The 21,568-nt window shown below is 47.9% G+C and overlaps 2 protein-coding genes across 11 annotated transcripts; one reads left to right on the top strand and one right to left on the bottom strand.

The window, feature by feature from the left end:
• Window positions 1–1,154: 1,154 nt before the first annotated feature.
• ANGEL2 (angel homolog 2) lies at window positions 1,155–19,784 on the bottom strand. Of its 10 annotated transcripts, none has more exons than XM_084828824.1 (9): window positions 18,788–19,784; window positions 13,583–13,998; window positions 9,895–10,151; window positions 9,050–9,119; window positions 7,241–7,662; window positions 5,102–5,228; window positions 3,941–4,004; window positions 2,947–3,110; window positions 1,155–1,579 (listed from the first exon to the last, which is right to left on the bottom strand). In XM_084828824.1, the coding sequence occupies exons 2-9, from the start codon at window positions 13,989–13,991 to the stop codon at window positions 1,428–1,430; spliced, it is 1,665 nt and encodes a 554-aa protein (XP_084684950.1). In that variant the 5' UTR covers window positions 13,992–13,998; window positions 18,788–19,784; the 3' UTR covers window positions 1,155–1,427. The 10 variants fall into 10 exon arrangements, with proteins under 10 accessions (XP_084684950.1, XP_084684951.1, XP_084684943.1 ...); XM_084828825.1 differs by having other exon boundaries at window positions 18,792–19,138; XM_084828817.1 differs by lacking the exon at window positions 18,788–19,784 and adding an exon at window positions 18,451–18,689.
• On the top strand, window positions 19,241–20,389 carry KTI12 (KTI12 chromatin associated homolog). Its single transcript, XM_084828827.1, has one exon. It carries the CDS (start codon window positions 19,304–19,306, stop codon window positions 20,129–20,131), a length of 828 nt encoding a protein of 275 aa, XP_084684953.1. The 5' UTR covers window positions 19,241–19,303; the 3' UTR covers window positions 20,132–20,389.
• The last annotated feature ends 1,179 nt before the right edge of the window (window positions 20,390–21,568 follow it).

The following is a 21,568-nucleotide window of genomic DNA, read 5'->3' as shown; positions in this document are numbered from 1 at the left end:
CGGTCAGTGGGGGAAACAACGCAGCATGTTGTCAAACTTGGCATGCACTGTGGCGGTAGTAACTTCTCACCCACCCTACAACCCCTACTGCAAGGCATGGGTTGTAGGGTGGGTGAAAAGTTACTACAGATGCACTGTGCGAGTTTCAGACGACATGACAACCTGCGATGTGGCGTGGGTAATTAGGGTAATCCTGGTTGCCGGACCAGCATGCGCAGGGCCGGGTGAAGCTACTGATCATCCAAACCTGGACTCTATCAGAACAGGACCAGTGACAGATTCAGATGTGTCACAAACCCAAGTTCAAATCCCTGCACAGCCCTGAAGCCAAGAGAACTGATCCTGGGAAATAAGGCGTTCTCTTAGCTTAACCCACTGAGAGGGTGAAAAGAGGTAAAGAAATATTGCATTGCACCTCCTTGGAAAAATATAGGAATATGTCCACATAGCCCAGGGGTCTTCAAAGTAGCACTGTGCCCACGAGTCCAGGCTGAGGCAGCCACCAAACTCTTTTCCCCCTTTGGAAGTGAATGGAGCGATTCCTCTTCTTTTATAGGGGGAAAACAGTCCTCCCTGCTGAAGAGTGGCTGTGGGGGGACACACATTCCACCCCCGACCAAGGACCCTGATGCCTCAAGTGTCCTTGGTGGGGGGTGGGCTTCCCCTCCCACAGCCAAATTTCAGCAGGGGGCTTTTTCTCTCCCTATTTAAGTCAATGGAGCGATTCCTCCATTAACTTACACAGGGAGGGAAAAAGTCCCTCCGTGCTGAATTTTTTTTTTTAAGGCGGATCTCTCTCTCTCTCTCACAATTTATTACAGTCATTTAGACCCATTCAGGTTAGCCTGTCGAAAATTGGCTGGAGGGCAGCAAAGCCCACTGCTCCTCAGACCTTCAAGATAACAGGGTCCTAGGTGGGGGATGGATTCCCCTGCCCCCAGTTATTTTTTTTTGGCAGGGGAGCTTTTACTCACCTCATGCAAATGAATGGAGAAATTGCTCATTTCACCTGATTGGGGATGGGGAGTGAGGGAGAAAGAAAGAAATAACAAGGAAGAAAGAACAAGAAAGAGACCATTCTGAGCTCAATACAATCCTTGCAAAAAATGTGCTCTGCACACAGGATTGAAAAAAATTATGCTATAAAGCCACTATAAATTTGATCACAATTTATTTTTTTAAAAACCACTTTATACCATCTGTGAAAAGCAAATACATTTCTTAAAAAAATACAGCACAAATACTTTCCATTATTAAAAAAGGAATTCCAATGTAAAACTACAGTTTGCTTTTTCTATTTCTGAGTGGCTCTGACAATTTACAAAAAAAATTGCAACTGAGGTGGCAGACTCTCCTGTTTTTTTTTACTGTTGTAGAATTAAACTGGGGGTGGGGCAGAGAGGTGACCAGCCCTAATTATTTGGGTGTTATTCTTCCAGACTGAACTTAGCTAGGAGAGGGAGATGGTCAGAGGAGTTGGTTTCATTGGGAAGCCCTTTCACTGCCCACAGATCTTGCTCTGTTACCAGCGCCAATCTACCGAGAAGATTCAGGCCCCCGTCAAAAATGGGTCTAGCTCCTGTAAGAAAAATAAAAGGCTATCAGGTGTGTGCTTGTGGGGAGAATCCACAGGTAACTGTGAACAGAGCAACTGCTTTACAGAGGCAATTGCAATTACGTTATAACTGTGATGGCACAGGGTTCTGTACGTATTGCAGAGTTGTTCTGAAATGAGTGAGCAGCCAATCGGAGTTCCCCTGTACTGCTTTGTTCAGGCATTGCACTTTGGGAAGAACTTTCCACTTGATAGAATTCATGCTTAACATTCGCATAGTACTTTCAAGCGTTCAGAGCTTCCCAGGCCCTCACTCAGGTTTCCCTGTCCTGGTGTGCTCCAGGTGTCTTGAACTGCAACTCCCATTATTCCCAATCAGCCAATGGACAGGTTGTCCATCATCATCTGGAGGGGCACATGTTCCCCAGCCCGCTGTAAGGAAAGTGTTATTATTCCCCCTATTGCACTGAGGCAGAGAAAGTATGGCTTGCTAAGGCCACCGTGGGAGTTCATGGAAGAGGCTACTTTAGCTTCCTTGGTGTGTGTGTGTGCGTGCGTCCATGCGTGTGTGTGTGTGTGTGAGAGAGAGAGAGAGAGAGAGAGAGAGAGAGAGAGAGAGAGAGAGAGGGGTCCAACATCAGTTTGAAGGCATATGATATACTGGCACCACCTGGTGACTTTTTGGTGGAATTATCATCGCTAGATTGAATATATATGTAAGTATGTATGTATGTATATGTGTGTGTGCATGCACACGTGTGTACTCAACTTGGTCATCTTCTGTCTGGAATGTTATTAGCGAAAATATATGTCACATATTGTACAATTAGGCTTCGCAGTACTTTATTCCATGCAAAAACAGGGCAAACACTGCTCGTTAACAAACTTTTTTTTTTAAAAAAAGGGTTCTTGCTCCCATGACTGTAAGAGCAGCTTGATCTGCAGAAGTTAACAGGCGTTACCTCTGTGTAGTGAAAAGTGTCACCCGCTCATCTCTACAGATCAAGCTGATGTGAAATGCATACATGAACAGGTTAGGTTGATTTAGTTTGGATCTGTTGGCAACTCCTAGAATAGAATTGTGCAGGGAGAGGAGTTGGCATAGCAGACAAGGAAGGAAGGGACATTTGTTGGTGTAGGCTGCAAGGGGGGATCATCTGTTGGCTGGTGATAGGGAATGCAGCCCTGTTAAGAGTTAGCAGGGCAGCTAAGATGCTAAACCTCGGACTGAACTGTTTGCTTAGTCAGTATTGGGAAATCAAGGAAGGGCTTTTCCTGTTGTATCATAGGAACGTAGAATTAGAAAATCTGGAAGCTACAAGCGGCCACATGCATTATGCATGGGTGAGAATGTAGCGAACTGGCCAGACATTTGCCACAGATTTCATCACCTGGTTCCTCAGCTCTGTTGTCCTCTGCTGCAGAATAGAAGATGTAATCCACTGTGACGGCACTTCTGGAGTGGCAAGTTGTTACTTCTGGAACGCCACTGTTGGGCAAATAGTGAGAGTAGACCGAGGACAACCGAAAACTGTGGTGTAAATCTGTGGGTAACCTAAAATGGGACAGGTGTTTCAGAAGCATGTGTCGACCGCAGCACAGGATCGCAAAGGAGACCGTGTTTACGTGGGGGAGTTTTTGCAGGCTGGTGCCGTTTCCGGCACGCACCCCAAACTGCTCATTCTGGCCACCGTTGTCCACTTAACCCACACACACGGACACTGCAATCGGAACTGAGAACAATATTACTGTAGAGGGCGCCGGCACAGGGTGGTCACGTACCACAGTTGAAGAGGAAACATTTGTCTTGCTATTGCTCCCCCTCCTTTAGTCAGAGTGCAACAACCCTGAAGCACGGACAAGGCCTACATCCCTACTCTCCTCCTCTAGTGCACCCACAAGGAGATCAAAAGCATGCTGTTATATCCGAACCAGGACAGACTGTGGTTAGTTATAACTATGTCCTGTCTGAACGAATCAACTTTGAACCACTGGTAATCATCCTGGCTTGTTTGGAGAAACCATAGTTAACACTAACCATGGTTTCTCTGGGTTCGGATATAAAAACAAACTCCATTTATTTAAAAACAGAAGGAAATGTTTCCTATCTCCCCCTTGTGATTGTGCTGGAGAATGGGAGGGGAGTACAGGAGCTGAAAGCTCCTGCACATAACACTAAGCTATAGTTTAGTGTTATGTGCGAATCAGGCCCAGGTGTCAAGTTATATTAGATAATGCACGCTCATGTAGTACAACCATGAGACGCTGATGTAATGTTTAGTTATAAGAAGAGTTTTAGGTACCCATTTATATAACATAACCTAGGAGCTGCATGGACTGATGCCTGCAAGCAAGATGGCAAGCACAGAACGGTAAAAAATTTACCTTTTTGCTAATATTATTATTTCCTCTGAATTTTCCAAACTTGCTTCTTTAGTCTCTTCTCTCTCTGGAAAAAAAAGGGACAACCATCATAGGAACACAGGAAATGGTCGTATGCTAGGTCAGACTATTTGTTCATCTAGCCCAGTCTTGCCTATGCTGACTGGAAGCAGCTCCCCAGGGTCATCCCATCCCCTGCTACCTGACTCCTTGCAACTGGAGATGCCAGGGATTGAACATGGGACTATTTGCATGCAAAACATGTGTTCTACCATGGTCCTAAAACAATGTCAAAGGGAAGAGCTTCAAAATAAGAGAATGAGGATACAGATTAGGTAAAAATATAAATAAAATCACATTTCTCTTTGGATCACAGCAGGGCAAAACTAAAAACACAAAGTGACGGTACTTCCCTCTTGCCAATAGCCCCTACGAGATTTATTCAGTGTCAGGGGTGCTTACAGTTCTTGTAATCCACAGTGCAGCTGATCCCCAGTGTGCATGGGGCTGATCTGGTCACGCTGACGCCTATCTGGCCGATTACCCGATCTTGTCAACTGGCTTCGTGCTTTCAAGACTGGGCAGTCTCAAAGCGCCTGCCTACTCCAGAGACAATTTGCACGCTCTCCATTTTGAGCTACATTGCCCCTGCTTCACCTCCATTTGAAGGAAATGGGCAGCGGCCGAATGAAGGCCTGTGCATAGGAAGCTGCTTCATGTGTCAGATCATTTGTCTATCTAGTCCAGGACTGCCCACTCTAGCAGCAGGTCTCAAGAGGAGGTCTTTCCCATCACTTCTTGCTTGATCTTTTTATTAAAAACAATATGCCAAGAATTGAACCTGTACGTGTGCAAAGCAGGTGCTCTACTGAGCTGTGGACCATCCCCTGCACACAAAAACGTAGGTGATGTTACGGCTGTTTCTTATCCACACAGTCCAAAAGTTACTCATGAGTTGAGTGCAAGTGAGTGCTTGGAAACAACTGGAAACAGTATTCTCAATTGGCTCTAATTCAGTTTTAAGGCCCCTCTTGACCAGTGATGAGTTCTTAAGGAACGTATGTTTTTAGGTCCGGGGTTCTCCTAGTAAAAGCAAATGTAAACATCTTCAAAAGGAAGTCAAGTCTGCAGAAAACCATTCTGTTTATCTGAGAAAGAATTTACCTCTCTCTTTTTCTAGTTGCTTCTGTTGTTCCTCGTACATGCAGTCCTGAGAAATGCCAAGGCTTTGAGGCCAAATGGGGATGGTAAGTATCCTATTGCCCCTTGGGGACTGTTCCTGGCCAGACACCTACAAAAGCAAAACACCAAACTATATATATGGCACTCGCTCTCTTGACTACCTCCCCCCAGACATAACACGTGCCAACTCTGATGTTCAGGCGTACGTTGAATGCTTTGCGATTTGACTCGACGTTTGATAGTTTTACAAACGTTTTAAATATTTGATATTGTATTATTTTGATACTTCTATTGTTGTTGTTGATTTTTCGTCTGGCTATTCTGTTGTCATTGTTTTTTGGTTTTATGATTTCAACTGCCCCAAGGGCATTTGCCAGTTGGCTGGTATACAGTACAAATAAATAGATTTGCAATGCTGGTCATTTGGGTGTGTGTGTTTGTTTTCTGATGGCCAATGCTTATGTTTTAGTATATTTTAGTTATATTTATATCTGTATATTTTATGTTTTTATTGCTGTACACTGACTGGATATATTTGGGATGACAGGTGGAATTGAAATATGTAAAATAAATTTATTAAATAGGTGTGTGTGTGTGTATGACTTTGAATACACACGCACAATATGTATATAAATAAATTAGCATCGCCTTCCTTTTTGTGCGACTCCCATTATTTAGAATTCTTATCTTGAGGCTCCAGGAAGTTTTTAGATTGTTTGTAGTGTTCGACCCTCGCAGTAATCAGGACACGCTTCCTTTCTCTTATTGTTAGGGCTTCTCTCAGCCTTCCCCAACCTGGTGGCCTTCAGCTGTGTTGCACTGCAACTCCCATCATTCTGAGCCAGCACGACCAATGGCCATACTGGCTGGGAATGATGAGAGTTGTAGTCCAACACACTGAGAGGGAACCAGGTTGAGGGAGGCTGGCTTGCCTGTTCTACTCACTTTCCACACAGACCTCCTGGGGATGGTAGTTTTGTGAGCGTGCTGAGAATTCCATTCGCCTCCTCACCTAACCACAGCTCTTAGGAAAGAGGGGATAACTGTTCAGCTTCTTTACGACTGTTGTATAGATTCATCCTTAGCCCTTAACTTCTCCCCTTTACGTATCTCGCCCATCACGTTTCTCCCTATCTTCGTAGTTCACGCCACACTCCTGATGATACAGTCTGTTGCTCTGAAAGCCCACTGGCAGGGAGGTGTTCATCTGACTCCCCCACATGTTGTAAGAATGTGAGGGGGGTTGGGGACTGGCCGAACACGTGGATGGCAGGGCTGCATCGAGAGGGGGGCTTGCCTGTGCAGCCCCTCATGCGATTTCTATGCATAGGGGAGGGGGCCGTCTGAGCCTGACCCCCCCCCCCCCCCCGGGCCCACCATAAAATCAAGTAGCCTCCAAGGGTACCAGAGGGTTTAGGTTGCAGCCAATGTTAGTCCTACTTGGAAGAGAACCACTGAAATGAATGGGACTTAGGTCAGACTAACAGCCCATAGTATTCTTTTTCCTGCTATAGACTACTAAAGCTAATATTTTGGCCCTGAGCTACTTCTTGCCTTTCATTCTCTGTCTGTCCTATCACATCTTCCCTCCAGTAAGTTCAGGATGGCTAACATAGGGTTAGGTTTGAACTTGGGTCAACATGGTTGGCTTTCACATTTTGTACCTTCAATTGAACCTTTTGCACATCGCTGTGGAGCTTTTGACTGTTTGGCATGGAAGCCCTGCACTTCACAGAGGATTGGAGGCCAGTTCTAGGGCACTCAGTTTGTGCTGGCCAGGCCTGTTGACCTCAGTAACCGCCCCATGATAACTGCAAGCGGGCCTCAGAATATACCCAACACTCCCCGGCAGCAGCATGCTGCAGGAGAAGACGAACAGTTGTGGCCAACTACTTTTCAGGGAAGCTTGTCTGCCATTACTAATCTTCTCATGAAGAACCCCCCAATAAGCTTCCAAGGAACTCCAGAATGTCCCAGAATAAATTTTGACCACTGCTGCACACCAAACGGATTTGGACCAAACAGCACGTTAGCCTGAATCGCGTGGCAATTCAAGTCCATCTCTACTGCGCTGTGCCTTCCCACTTTGCCTTAACACCAGCTTCACAATTGGCTACCTACTTTCCCTATTGCCAGCCCTTCGTAATTCAGCTTTCCTTCCCTTAAGAAATTGTACAGTGGAGAGTGTGGAACGGAATTGAAGTCGCCGCAGAGGATAAGGGGAGAGAAGCGTCCATCTTCCCGAATGGCGACGTTAGTCATTTCTGCCAGCAGCATGGCGAGCTGGGTGAGTTTGATGTCCCCACGCCTTGGATTATACAACAGGTGCGTATTGGCCACGCAGATGGCCGTGGTGGCCTTGCAGGGAAACCGAGGCTGCAGGAGCAAGACCAGGCCCACGTTATCCCTGTCCAAGAGCGGGATGTTGCGACGGAAGAATTCCACGGGGTTGGAGGAGAGGAGACTGAACTTGGAGGACTTGAAGCATGTGGCACAGCCGTCAGGCTTCCTTCCTGTCCTCATCTTGTACTCACAATGATAGCCTGTAAAAAAAAAAAGGGGGGGGGGAAGAGGATGAAGAAATCTGATAGATTCCAAGAACTGCAGCTTACTGCTTCTTATTTTATTTCAGCCACAAAATGCTCTGACTTCCAAAGAAGACTGACTAATTCCCGCCTCCTTTTCAACTATGTTCGGACAGTTATCTCATAAAAGAATAAGGACATGTTAATGATTTCCACTTATTTTCACCAACACAGAATCCGACACAGTTATTTAGTTAACCACATCTTTTTCTTGCAGATAAAGAAAGCATTTTATTACCTCCAAACGATCAAGATAGAAACAAATTATATTAACCAGATGTGTGCCGGCTAGATCACATCACTCCAGTGCTGAAGGAGTTGCAGTGGTTACCAGTTGTTTTCCGGGCCAAATTCAAGGTGTTGGTTTTGACCTTTAAAACCCTATATGGTTCCGGCCCAGCCTATCTTAAGGAGCGCCTCCAGCAACACCAGACAGGATGCTTAATAAGATCAGCCTCGGATGGCCTTCTCTCTATCCCATCAGCCTGGACAGCTAGACTGGTGGGGATGAGGGAGAGGGACTTCTCTGTGGTGGCCCCCACTTGGTGGAACTCCCTCCCTAGGGAACTCCGCCATGCCCCCTCTTTAATGAGCTTCTGCCATGCATTAAAAACGTGGTTGTTCAGGCAGGTATTTGGGGTGGGTTAGGGTAATTTTAGAAATATTATGTTCTTACTGTAGAATTTTGTTTTAAACTGTTCTATTATACACTTTGTACATCGCCCAGAGTGGCTGGGTGACCAGCCAGATGGGTGATTAATAAATAAAATAAACCCACCAGAACAGATATGGATGGCATGCGGGGGGTTGCAGAGGGGAGGAGAGGACGTGGAAGTCCCATTCCGCCAACGGTATCCTTCCGCTGGTTGAATGATGATTCTGGATCCAACCAAACATGTTTAACCCACACATGGCAGCTCATTTGGGCTATGGAGAGGCGTTCCCCAACCTGGTGCCCTCCAGATGTTTTGGACTCCTATCAGCCCCAGCCAACATGGCCAAACTTCTGGAAAGCACCAGGTTGGGACAGGCTGACCTATTCTATCAACAAAACCTGCCCCTCCTGATGCTCCGATGCTTTCTCCCTGCCTGCCTCAGTTCTCCCAGGAAAATGGCTGTAAGCTGCAGAGTGTGGCAATGAATGGAATGGAAATGGAAGCTGAGGAAGGCTATTCCACACACTCCATTTGATAGGAAAAGTCTCTCCCCATTCCTGATTTATAACCAAAGAAGCCATCAGTCGTTGGCTAAATACCCACATGCCTGGTTTGGTCCTGTGTCAGGATGAAAATTTATTCATTATAAAGTAATTTAAACAATGGCACGCATAACAGGCACGTTATACCTAAGGCTTCCAGACTTGGTTTGATCTCTATTCCATACTGGTCTTCTTGCACCTCTTGCAAACAAAGTACCTGTGGGGGGAGAAGAAATAGCTGATCAACCACCACGGCATCCCTGCCAGCTCCTAACATCACTATGCTGACTTAACTTTCAAATTGGCCTGAGATTCCAAATAATATTTCTATGAAGAAGAAAAAAAGATACCATAACAGAAATGTAGGGCCGATGATGTAACATTCAAACTTATACATTATTCAGTAGATTTCGCCCAATCCAAGGAACGTTAAGCATTTCCAAGTCTCATTCATTGCAGTGGGACAGTGCTATGTGCATGCTTAGCTCTCCCAGGGAAATCACTGGGACGTACAAATGAGGATTAACAACACAATTTCTACGTACGTTTACACGGACGTTAGCCTCACTGTCTTCAGTGCAGTCTCTTTCCGGCTAAGTATGCACAGGATTGCAGCCTGAGGCTGAAGTGGGGAACCTCTGGGCCTCCAGCTGTTGCTGGACTCAAAATCAGCCCCAGACACCATGGCCAATGCTCAGGAATGATGGGAATTGTAGTCTAACCACCTCTGAGTACATCCCACTGAGCTGAAAGGGACTTGCCTCCATGTAAACATGCACAGGATTGTGCTTTAACAGAATAAGCTGAAAGCCAAGGTGGGTTTTAATGAGGAATTGGAAGGAACGCAGAGAGTGGCACCATGGCCACATTCACTGCACCTAAACATGTAATGTGTGGAATGACCATGTGTTCACTTACAGCCTGTGAAAGTTACACCCTGCTACACATGAATTGCTTTCGCAGGGACAGCTGCAGGGTGGCTTGCCACTTACATCTGCGTCCAGCCGTTTGATGTCCTCGAGAATGTTAGGAAACCGATAGTTCCAAGCCAGTATTTGCCGCTGGCAATGTTTATACAGGTGGGAGTTGTCTTCTAACAAGTCCTGGGAAAGGATGTTGTACGACATCACAGTGAAATCAAACTTGTCCTGTGGCTCTTTGTTGTCCTGGCTGATCTGTTTCTCCTCTTCGAGGATCTTCATTTTTTTACTTTGCTGACAAAAATATTCCCAGTGTCTTTCGATCAAACCTGATGAAACACAACCGGGGGAGGTGGGAGAATCGTTTGCATTAATACATTTGTCTTGAGAGTTCAAGTTAGAATGACAGAGGTGGAAGGGTCCTCGGACATCACCTAGTCCAACCCCCTGCTCATTGCCCTGACAGATGGCCATCCAGCCTCTGCTGAAATACCTCCAGCGAAGGAGAACCCACCACCTCCTGAGGTAGTCTGCTCCACTGCTGATCAGCTCTCACTGTTAGTAAGTTTCTCCTGAAGTTAAGCTGAAATCTGCTTCCTTGCAATTTCTACCCGTTGGTTCTAGTCCTGCCCTCGGGAGCAAGAGGGAACAAGTCTGCTCCATCTTCTGCATGACAGCCCTTCAGATATTTGAACACCACTTGTCTCCCTTTAATCTTCTCTTCTCCATGTCAAACACACCCAGCTTTGATGAAATCAAGAAATACTATGTCTGCAGCATTCCCATGATCTATCAAACTAGTAACCCTGTTTAAAAAAGGAGATAAGGTAGGTCTGGCATGACTTATTCCTGACAGCCCTCTGTTGACTCCTCTTAATCAATGCATTATTTTCTAGATGCTCACAGATTGACTGCTTAATCATCCGTTTGAGAATTTTGCCCGGTATTGACGTCACGCTGACTGGTCTGAGGTTTCTGGGATCTACTCCCCCCTGCCCTTCTTGAAGATGGGGACAACATTTGCCCATCTCCAGTCTTCCAGCACCTCCCCTGTTTTCCAGTTCTCAAAGATTACAGACAGTGGCTCTGAAATAACATCTGCAAGTTCCTTCAGCACCCGGGGAAGTAATTCATCTGGCCCTTGAGACTTGAATTCATTTAAAGTAGCTAAGTGCTCTTTAATCATGTCCTTATTTATCCTTCAAATCCCTCCATATATCATTTGTTCTACTTGTCCCATGTTAAACACAACTCCCCCTGTGCCAGAAGACTGAGGCAAAATAGGAGTTGAGTGGTACTGCCTTCTCTCCATCACCAGTTAACAATTCATCATCTTCCCTAAGCAGAGAACCTTCCCCTTCCTTGATCATCTTCTTGCTAACATAGCCAAAGAAGCCATTTTTGTTGTTTTTAGCATCCCTTGCCAGCTTCAGCTCATTCCGGGCCTTCACTTTCTTGACACCATCCTTACAGGTTCAGGCAACTCTATTGTACTCCTCCTTGCTAATGTGTCCTTCCATCTCCTATACAAGACCCTTTTGAGTCTCAGCTCATCAGAGAGCTTCCTGTGCAGTCCGTTCTGTCTAAAGAATTAATTTATTTTCCTGAGAGTCTACTAGGTAAATATAAACCTGCTCCATCTCAAAGATCTAAATCAGGGGCTGTTCTCTGGATGCCCTTTCTTCAGGGATTAGGTTGACCAGGGAGAGGGCCTTCTGGGCAGTACTGCCATGTTCTCCTCAGACAAATCTGGGTGGTGCCAAGTTAAAACGTCATATTATTTTGTTGTGCTATTGTAATTTTAGATCTCTTGATAAGCCACCTGGAAAAATTGTGTGTGTGTTTTTTTTAATCTTAAGGATGGGGTATACATGCCTTATAAATGTCTTATTAATCAGAGTTTCTTAATAATTAGGTAATATCATTGGAGGAAGTACCCCTATGCTGGAACTGTTTATTCACAGCAATATTCCCAGAACACAGCACCTTTGGTTCATTACCACAACACAGTACCTTTGGCTCATTACTTCATTTCTAGAAAGCAGAACAAACAGGACAGCCGTGGGATATCCTTGCATATAATGACTCCAGGGACTAGGACTCTCTGGGGGAGAACATAATGGGTATGTGAACGGTACAGAAGGTGCACTCTAGAGAATAGCTTTGTTCATGTGAACATAAATGGAGTAAATATGGTATCTAAGTGAGTGGGATTCAGCATAGCTAGTAAAGCAGGGGCGTTGAACCTCTTTCAGGGATGCTGAACCACAGGCCAAATTCCATTTTGGAGAAGCTCTTGGGGGCCACATTCCAGTGGTGGGCGGAACCAAAGCCAAAAGGAGCATGGCTGGCTGGGATATGCTGGGAGTTGCAGGACTTTTTTCTGTCTAAACATGCACAGGATTGCACCCTAAAGCTCTTACTGCTAGTAACTAAGCCTTAGGAGACGCATTTCAACCTTTTAGAATGGGGGGAAACCTGCACAAAAGCCAGAAAACCACCAAACCATCAGAGGTCGGGGGAAAGGGGAAGGGGGCATGACCATCTTGGGAACCCCGGAGGGCTGGATTTAACACCCGGGCCTGAGTTTCCAATCCCTGCAGTAAAGAGAGGGAATAATGAGAAGTGTACTGATCACATTTTTATCTCATCCTTCCTCCAGGGAACTCGGGAACCTCAACCCTGTGAAGTAGGTTAGGCTAACTGGCCCGAGGTCACACAGTAACCTTCATGGCTGAGTGGGGATCTGAACCTAGGTGTCCCCAGTCTGAGTCCAAGCAGGGCACCTTGCAGGCCATTGGGTCCAATGCCCTGCTTGATGCAGGATCAACTACAGCAGCTTTCTACTCCCCAGCTGAGTAACACGCTCTCTTATAGGGATGTACGAAAGGTACTTACCTTTCGTGGATTATGCTGATGGTGGGGGGGGGAGGCGTTCCGTCCCTCCCCCCGGAATCCTGGCTGGGGGGGGAGGCGCTCCGTTCCCCCCCCCCCCCGGAATTCTGGCCGGCCGGCTGTGCTCCGCAGTGATTCTGCGGAGCCGCCGGCCAGCTCTGCCAGCAGCCGGACACCCGGCCGCTGGCTAGCAGGGACGCAAATGGCGGCGGCCATAGCCACCGCCGTTTGCGTCCCTGCAGTCAGCTGTGATAGGCTACGTAAATGTTTACGTAGCCTATCACAGCTGATTAAAAAAAAACAAAAACCCACGCGTACGCAAATAGTGGCGCCCATGGGCGCCGCCATTTGTGTTCCTTATTTTGGTACGTCTTAAGTCTACATAAACATTTACGTAGACTAAGACGACGACAATAAGGGGAACGCAAATAGCGTAGCCCATGGGCGCCGCCATTTGTGTATGTGCGTTTTTTGTTTTTTTTAGTCAGCCGTGATAGGCTACGTAAACATTTACATAGCCTATCACGGTGTTTTTTTAAAAATCTAGCCGTGATAGGCTATGTAAATCTTTACGTAGCCTATCACGTTTTTTTTTTTTTTTTAAACCGGGAAATGGCGGCGGCGGCAGCCAGTCAGAAGACCGGCCACCGCCGAACCACCGCTGGAGCCGCCGCCGCCAGGAAGATCTGCCCCAGGTAAGTCTCGTCCGGGGGGGGGGGGGGGGCAGACCATTCCGCCACCGATTTCGGGGGGCCGAATGTGCTGGCATTTGGCCTCCCCGAGATCCGTGGCGGAATTCTCTGACATCCCTAGCTCTCTATGAATATGAAGAACAAAGGATCAAGGCAGTGAAGCACCATGGTACCTCTTGGTTTGGGAGTGCATTCTTCTTCTTCACATTTTGTCTGAGGAGGAGATGATGGCTTTTTGTCAGGAGAAGAGGCACTCCACTTTTCAGTAGGACTGCAAGTAATGTCCAGATTCCCACTGTGTCTTCTTCGCTTTAAAGATGGCTCATCTTCCTCAGATTTCATCTTAGCCGTGCAGAGACGAAAGGAACGGTTTTGTACAAGGTTGAGAAGCTGCCAGTTCCAGAACGGAGGAAATCTCCAGCGAACCAGGCAATCCCGAGGGTTCGGGTGCGGGGAACAAGCCCAAGAATAATACTCAACACACTTCACGCACCAAAAAATGTGACCATTTTGGAATCTTGGAGCACGACTCCAGTGGAAAATCCAATCTTTACCCAGCCTCTGTACATGGCGGGACAGCATGGGATATCTAGAAATAAAATAATATTAATAAAGCTTCTTTATAAGAAGAAGAAATCTGGACAAATTCCTAAAGGTTCAGTTTGGTGGCATATGCAAAAGGGTTAACATATGTACATTTATTTATGTAAAAGATTTTAGACCTGACTTGCAGGCCACGCTGTTCTCACAAAGGAGCTTACAATATCACAAAAACATGAACATAAAAATTACAATTAAATATACGCACACAGAGTAGCAGCAATTAACAATTTTTAAGCACCGAATGCTGACTGGAATAGCTGGGATTGTTTAGCCTGGAAAAAAGGGAGCAAAGGGAGACATGATAGAGGTGTACAAAATTATGCACATTGTGGAGAATGTGGATAGGGAGACATTTCCCTCTCTCTCCCATAATACTAGAACCCAGGGTCATCCCATGAAGCTGATTGGTGGGAGATTAAGGACAGATAAAGGTCTTCTCCACGAAGCACCAAGTTAAACTATGGAATTTGCTACCACAAGACGTAGTGATGACAACCAATTGGATGGCTTTATAAGGGGGTTAGACAAATTCCTGGAGAAGAAGGCTATCAGGGGCTACTAGTCCTGAAGTCTATATGCTACCTCAGTACCAGAGGCAGTATGCCTATGCACACCAGTTCCTGGGGAACACAGGTGGGAGGGTGCTGTTGCACTCATGTGTTGCTTGTGGGTTTCCGGTGGGCAGCTGGTTGGCCACTGTCTGAACAGAATGATGGACTAGATGGACTCTTGGTCTAATCCAACAGGGCTCTTTTTATGTTGTTATGGTGTGGGGCTACTACTGGGAAGCCCTATCTATCCGTAGCATCTGCCAGCCTAACAGCTCTTTCTGCTGGGCCAAAGAGTAGGGCCACTGATGCTGATCTGAATGCTTGGGCAAGCTCATACAGATGTAGGCAACCCTTCAGATAATGTGGTCCCAAACCATTTAGGGCAGGGGTGGGCCACTTTGGAGGCTCTGGGGGCCAATGTTTGCCCTCCAGACCCCACTGGGGGCAGCACACACCACACCACCAAAATTGCTACCGCTGCACCACCAGATTCTGGTGACATGACAGCAGCAATGGCAACCTTCCCAGCTCTCATATTTCTGCTTTAAAAGGAAATTCCACTCCCGCAAACCTGTGACTTGCCATTGAAATAAACCAAGTGCTCGTCACCACGCACCTTGTTTTAAGGGGGAAATGTAGCTTTTTTGCCACTGCCACACCACCAGCAATTTGCCGCTGGCCCTTTGGAGGGTGGCAAGGAGCTGTAAAAGAGGATGGGTGCATGCAACCCACCTGCTGCTCACCCCTGATTTAGGGCTTTAAAGGCCCAAACCAGCACTCTGAATTGGGCCCGGAAACTAAGAGGCCGCCCACGTAAATGATACAGACTACGAGTAATATGATCCTAACACTTAGCTCCCAGAAACATTCTCACTACTGCATTCTGTACCAGTTGCTGTTTCTGAATTGTCTTCAAGGGCAGCCCCACATAGGGCACATTACAGTAACCTAACCTGGACATAACCAAGGCTTGTACCACTGTGGCTAGGTCAGCTGCCGAACCAGCCTAAGCTGGTACGTGGAGATCCTATGTAGCTATCATGGCCAATGGCTGTGGACAGACCTATCCTCCACAGTCCATCAGACTTGTTCCTCTTTCCTTTTCATAGAATAGAATAGAATAGAATAGAATAATAGGGTTGGAAGGGGCCTACAAGGTCATTAAGTCCAACCCTCTGCTTAATGCAGGAATCCAAGTCAGAGCATCCCTGACAGGGGGCTGTCCAGCCTTGTCTTGATGCCTCCAGTGTGGGAGAGCCCACCACCTTCCTAGGGAACTGGTTCCATTGTCGTATTGCTCTGACAGTCAGGAGGTTTTTCCTGATGTTCAGCCGGAATCTGGCTTCCTGTAACTTGAGCCCATTATTCTGTGTCCTGCACTCTGGGATGATCGAGAAGAGATCCTGGCCTTCCTCTCTGTGACAACCTTTCAAGTACTTGAAGACCACCATCATATATCTCCTCAGTCTTCTCTTCTCAAGGCTAAGCATGCCCAGTTCTTTCTGTCTCTCTTCACAGGGCTTTGTTTCCAGTCCTCTGATCATCTTCACTGCCCTCCTCTGAACTCTCTCCAGTTTGTCTGTTGTTCTTGTTCAGTTGTTAAGTCATGTCCGACTCTTCGTGACCCCATGGACCATAGCACGCTAGGCCTTCCTGTTCTCCGCTCTCTCCCGGAGCGTGCTCAAGTTCATATTCATTGCATCGGTGATGGTATCTAGCCATCTCATCCTCTGCCGTCCCCTTCTCCTTTTGCCTTCAATCTTTCCCAGCATCAGTCTTTTCCAGTGACTTTTATCTTCGCATTAGATGGCCAAAATATTTGAGCTTCAGCTTCAGTATCTGTCCTTCCAAGGAACACTCAGGGTTGATTTCCTTTAGGATTGACTGATCTGACCTCCTTGCAGTCCAGGGGACTCGTAAGAGTCTTCTCCAGCACCACAGTTCGAAAGCATCAATTCTTTGGCACTCAGCCTTCCTTATAGTCCAGCTATCACAGCCATACGTTGCTACCGGGAAAACTATAGCTTTGATTATACGAACCTTTGTCGGCAAGGTGATGTCTCTGCTTCTTACTATGCTGTCTAGGTGTGCCATAGCTTTCCTCCCAAGGAGCAAACGTCTTTTAATTTCATGGCTACAGTCACCGTCTGCGGTGATCGTGGAGCCCAAGAAAGTAAAATCTGTCACTGCTTCCATTTCTTCCCCTTCCATATGCCAGGAAGTGATGGGGCCAGATGCCATGATCTTCGTTTTTTTAATATTGACTTTCAAACCAGCTTTTGCACTCTCCACTTTCACCCTCAACAAGAGGCTCTTTAGATCCTCTTCGCTTTCTGCCATTAGGGTGGTATCGTCTGCGTATCTGAGGTTGTTGATAATTCTCCCGGCAATCTTAATTCCGACCTGTGATTCATTCAACCCAGCGTTTCTCATGATGTACTCTGCATATAAATTAAATAAGCAAGGCGACAATATACAGCCTTGTTATACTTTCTCAGGAGACAGGAAAGGTGGTCTGGTACTCCCACCTCTTTAAGAATTTGCCAGTTTGTTGTGATCCACACAATCAAAGGCTTTAGTGTAGCCAGTGAAGCAGAAAGACATTTTTCTGGAATTCTCTTGCTTTCTCCATGATCCAGCGAATGTTGGAGATTTGATCTCTAGTTCCTCTGCCTCTTCGAAACCCCGCTTGGGCTTCCAGTAGTTCTCGGTTCACATGCTGCTGAACCCTAGCTTGTAGGATTTTGAGCATCACCTTGCTGGCATGTGAAATGAGCGCAATTGTGCGGTAGTTTGAACACTTTTTGGCATTGCCCTTCTTTGGAAATGGAATGTAAACTGACCTTTTCCAGTCTTGTGGCCACTGTTGAGTGTTCCAAATTTGCTGGCAATTTGAGTGCAGCACTTTAAGAGCATCATCTTTTAGGATTTTCAATAGCTCAGCTGGAATACTGTCATCTCTGCTAGCTTGGTTGTTAGTCATGCTTCCTAAGGCCCACTTGACTTCACTCTCTAGGATGTCCGGCTCAAGTTCAGTGACCGCACTATCATGGCTATCAGGGACATTCAGATCTTTCCTGTATAGTTCTTCTGTGTATTCTTTCCACCTCTTCTTAATCTCATCTGCTTCTGTTAGGTCCCTGCCTTCTTTGTCCTTTATCATGCCTGTCTTTGCACAAAACGTTCCCTTGAGATCTCCGATTTTCTTGAAGAGATCTCTCGTCTTTCCCATTCTATTGTTTTCCGCGATTTCTTTGTATGGTTCATTTAAGAAGGCCTTCTTGTCTCTCCTTGCTATTCTCTGCAACTCTGCATTCAGTTGGATATATCTTCCCCTTTCTCCCTTGCTTTTTGCTTCCCTTCTCTCCTCAGCTACTTGTAAAGCCTCATCAGACAGCCACTTTGCTTTCTTGCTTTTCACTTTCTTTTTCCTCTGTCTGCATCCTTCTTAAAATGTGGTGCCCAGAACTGGGCGCAGTTATCCAGATGAGGCCCAACCAGTGCTGAGTAGAGGGGAACTAGTGCTTCCCGGGATTTGGAAGCTATGCTTCTATTAATGCAGCCCCAATTGGGATTGGCCTTTTTTGCAGCCACATCCCATTGTTGGCTCCTATTCAGCTTGTGATCTACAACAATGCCAAGATCCTTCTCGCTTGTAGTGTGGTGGTTGTTTTCCTGACAGGTAAGTGCAGAAGGATCTGTTCTTCTCATCCTCCGTCACTGAGGCCAGCTTCCCTCCAGCCTGGGGCCCTCCAGAGGTGCTGGGCTCCAATATCCATCCTCCCCAGCTAGGAATGATGGGAGTTGCAGTCCAACACCTCTGGAGCGCAGCAGGTTGGGCGAAGGCTGCCTTAGGCCAAGGACCCCGCCTGAGCCCACAGCGTTACCTCCAGGCGGGACACCTCCCCTCTGCCTCACCAGGCGCCCCTGGCAGATCCTTTGCTCCCCACACCGACCCCCCAGAGGGGTCATCGCAGAGGGTCGCCGGCTCCTTCACCACCTGCGTCCAGGATCCGGCTTTCCTTCCGCCGTGCCGCTCTTAGTCAAGCAAGCGCCGGCAGGCCGTAGCTCTGCCCGCAGGGCAAAGCCCGGCCGTTGCTCGTACGCCTTTCTCGCCTCGGCTACCGCGTGCGGTCACGGGACTTGTAGTTTTGCTTTCTGCACGGGAGAAAGCGTGGATCACGAAACCATAGACTTCTAACCTTTAGACCTACGAAAACTTACATACTTCCGGGTTCAAGTAGATTCTTTTTCTCCCCTGGGAAACGACGATCACGACTACGCCAAAGCTCTGAATTGATTTCGACCGGCGAGTCCGACTTCTGCTCCGGCGGAAACCCAACACGTTGCTAGTTCTGACTTTGCTGCATTGTGCTAAGGCTGAAATCCCATACACGCTTACCTGGGAGTAAGCCTCATTGAACGAAAAACGGACTTAACTTCCCAGTAGATGGGCGCAGGATTGCTCTGCAAATGGTTGCTTCTGCGGGGGTCCGCGGCATTGAGTCAACTGCTCAAAAGGTGAGCTCGGAAGTCTTAGCACTTGTTACTCTTCCTTTTCCTATATCGATGGTCAGAACACCGCTGGAAGGAACCAAAGCAGACCTTTCGAAAGAAGAGGGGGGAGGGGACAGAGAGAGACGGGAAGTGCTCTCGGAAGTCATATTTGTTAAGGGACCGTGATGGGAAACGCAGCCGCCACCATCTTGGTTCAGGGAGGAAGGGCCCTAGCGCTGCGCCATGAAAGGAGGTGACGTCGCTGCTTCCTTCTGCCGCTTGCGGCGAGGCGCGGGCGCGATGCCGCTGGTGGTGCTGTGCGGGCTGCCGGGGAGCGGCAAGAGCCGGCGCGCCGAAGAGCTGAGGGCGGCGCTGGGCGCGGAGCGGCGCGTCTTCGTGGTGGCCGAGGCGGACGTGGCCGGCGCTGGCGGCGGCAGGTCCGCCCTGCGCGCGGAGGCCGAGCGGCGGCTGAGCCGGCGGGACGTGGTGATCGTGGACGCGGGCAGCGAGCTGAAGAGCTTCCGCTACGAGCTCTACTGCCTCAGCAAGCACGCGGGGACGCCGCACTGCCTGGTGCTGTGCCCGGGGGGCGCCGCCCGGCCCGAGCGCCCGCCGCTGGAGCCGCCGGACTCGCGCAGCCGCTGGGACCGGCCTCTCTTCACGGCGCCGCTCGACCCGGCCCAGCCGCTGCCGCTGCCCGCGATCCGCGCCGCCCTCTTCGAGCGCCGCCCGCCGCCCCCCCACCAGTCCACGCGCTCCCAGCCGCTCCAGGCCGCCGGCTTCCTCCACCAGCTCGACCGCCTCACCCAGGACGTGCTGGCCGCCCTCATGGCTGCTCAGAGGAACGGCGCCCGGCCCGGGCAGTTCGTCCCGGTGCCGGCGGGCGGGCTCGGAGGCGGCGGCCAGGAGCCGCCGGGGTTGGTGCTGGACAGGCCCGTCAGCCTGGCTGAGCTCAGCCGGCTCCGAAGGCAGTTCCTCAGCTACGCCAAGATGCACCCGGGAGAAGGAGAGGAGACTCTGCCCCAGCTGGGCGGCATGTTCCTGCAGTACCTCAGCCGCAACCTCCAGTGACGGGGGCCGGAAGGCTCGACGTTTGAAGGCCCTGTTAGGCCTCGGCATGCTTTCCTTGCCCGCAGCACCCAGGCCTGAAAGCCGTGAAGGGGGCTGCAGCTTGAGCTTCGGCGCTGTGACGAGACGCTCTTCGCTGTCTGAACTTCCGAGAAGGGATGCAGCGGCTGCATCGCACTTGAGATGTGTAAATCGCTCTGGAACCCAATTTCGGCGAAATGCAGAGCAGAAGTAGTTTAAATAAATGGCTTTTCTACCGTGTGCGCATCTGTTTGTAGTTAAACTGCCAGCCTCGTCGTTTCGTTTTTGTCCTGTGCCTGTTTCCAAGGAGTTCAGGGTATGGTTCATGTACAACCCTGTGAGGTAGCTTAGGCTGAGAAACAGCAACTGGTTTAAAATCACCTAGGGATTGAGCAAGCCCAGTACTCTATAAGCACATGTTCTTTTTGTTAGGAAAGACTTGGGGTGCAATTCCTGAGAATGCTTACTACAAGAGTAAGCCTATTGAACACAGTGGGACCTACTACTGCTAAGTAAACATGCACCGGAGAGTGCTACATGGTTGTTACCACTCTATTTTTTCCCCTATATCTGTATGGTGAACTTGTCTGACCATCTTCTTAAAGAGCTGAAGCTGGAAGGTGGGCTCAATTTGAGCAGAAGTTGTGGATAAAGACAGATGCAAATAAAGCACTATCATAGAGTTTAGAGGTATACACACGCATTCAGTTCTGTGGATATCGTTGGAAACTGGCGATTCTTGGCGCTCTTGTCTCTAAAGAGAAAATGGATTTATAACATGGGGGCAGATAGCCTGTACTTAATTTCTAAAAAGAAAGCTGCAGGAATTCAAGAGTTCTTGGTCCCTTACTAGTTATGTAGATGTTTGATTCTGGTTTTGTTACCTCTCCAGCATTGTGGTTGGAAAAAGTGGCAGGATTTACTAGGATTCACTCTTACACAACTGTTAAGAGTTGAGGGGCCCTGTCTTCATTTGTATCTGGTTACCCTGTCAGATAGGGTCTACCTTAATTTTCCTTTCAGACTATGATTTTAACATGCTTATTTGTAAATTAAGTATAAGGTTTTGTTTTCTGCCCAGGAAAGGCTTCTTATGCTCTGCTGCTAAATACCCCTGCAAATACATTTCACTGCAGTCAGTGACAATTGGGCGAATTCATATGTCTCTTAGGCACGTGATTTGCGGCTTATTTTCTTATGTTGTCTTGTTAGTCCAGATTCTCTTGTGTCCTTGGTGAAGTGATCATGTGAGTTTCTTCATCGCGGGCAGAAACCCACCATAAACAATGCTAACATGGACTGAATGATAGTGTCACAGGATCAGTTTGCTGTACATGAATGGAGAACTACAACTGCCTGATTCTTTCTAAAAGCCATGCAAACAGGACAAACAACATGGTTGGCCTAAGGTATTTGCTT

Source organism: Heloderma suspectum, chromosome 1 (genome assembly GCF_057233095.1).
Source record: "Heloderma suspectum isolate Gila_16-S chromosome 1, 16-S_ref, whole genome shotgun sequence".
NCBI classification, from domain to species: domain Eukaryota; kingdom Metazoa; phylum Chordata; class Lepidosauria; order Squamata; family Helodermatidae; genus Heloderma; species Heloderma suspectum.
This window is presented reverse-complemented; position numbering and strand designations above follow the sequence as displayed.

Excerpts from the sequence above, each read along its gene's own strand:
- ANGEL2 (XM_084828816.1), bottom strand. Across the intron at positions 3,111-3,940 it reads ATAATAATATTAGCAAAAAG|GTTACCCACAGATTTACACC; the intron begins GTAAATTTTTTA and ends GTCCCATTTTAG. Across the intron at positions 1,580-2,946 it reads CAACAGAGCTGAGGAACCAG|GAGCTAGACCCATTTTTGAC; the intron begins GTGATGAAATCT and ends TTTTTCTTACAG.
- KTI12 (XM_084828827.1), top strand. The coding sequence starts at position 19,304 with ATGAAAGGAGGTGACGTCGCTGCTTCCTTCTGCCGCTTGCGGCGAGGC.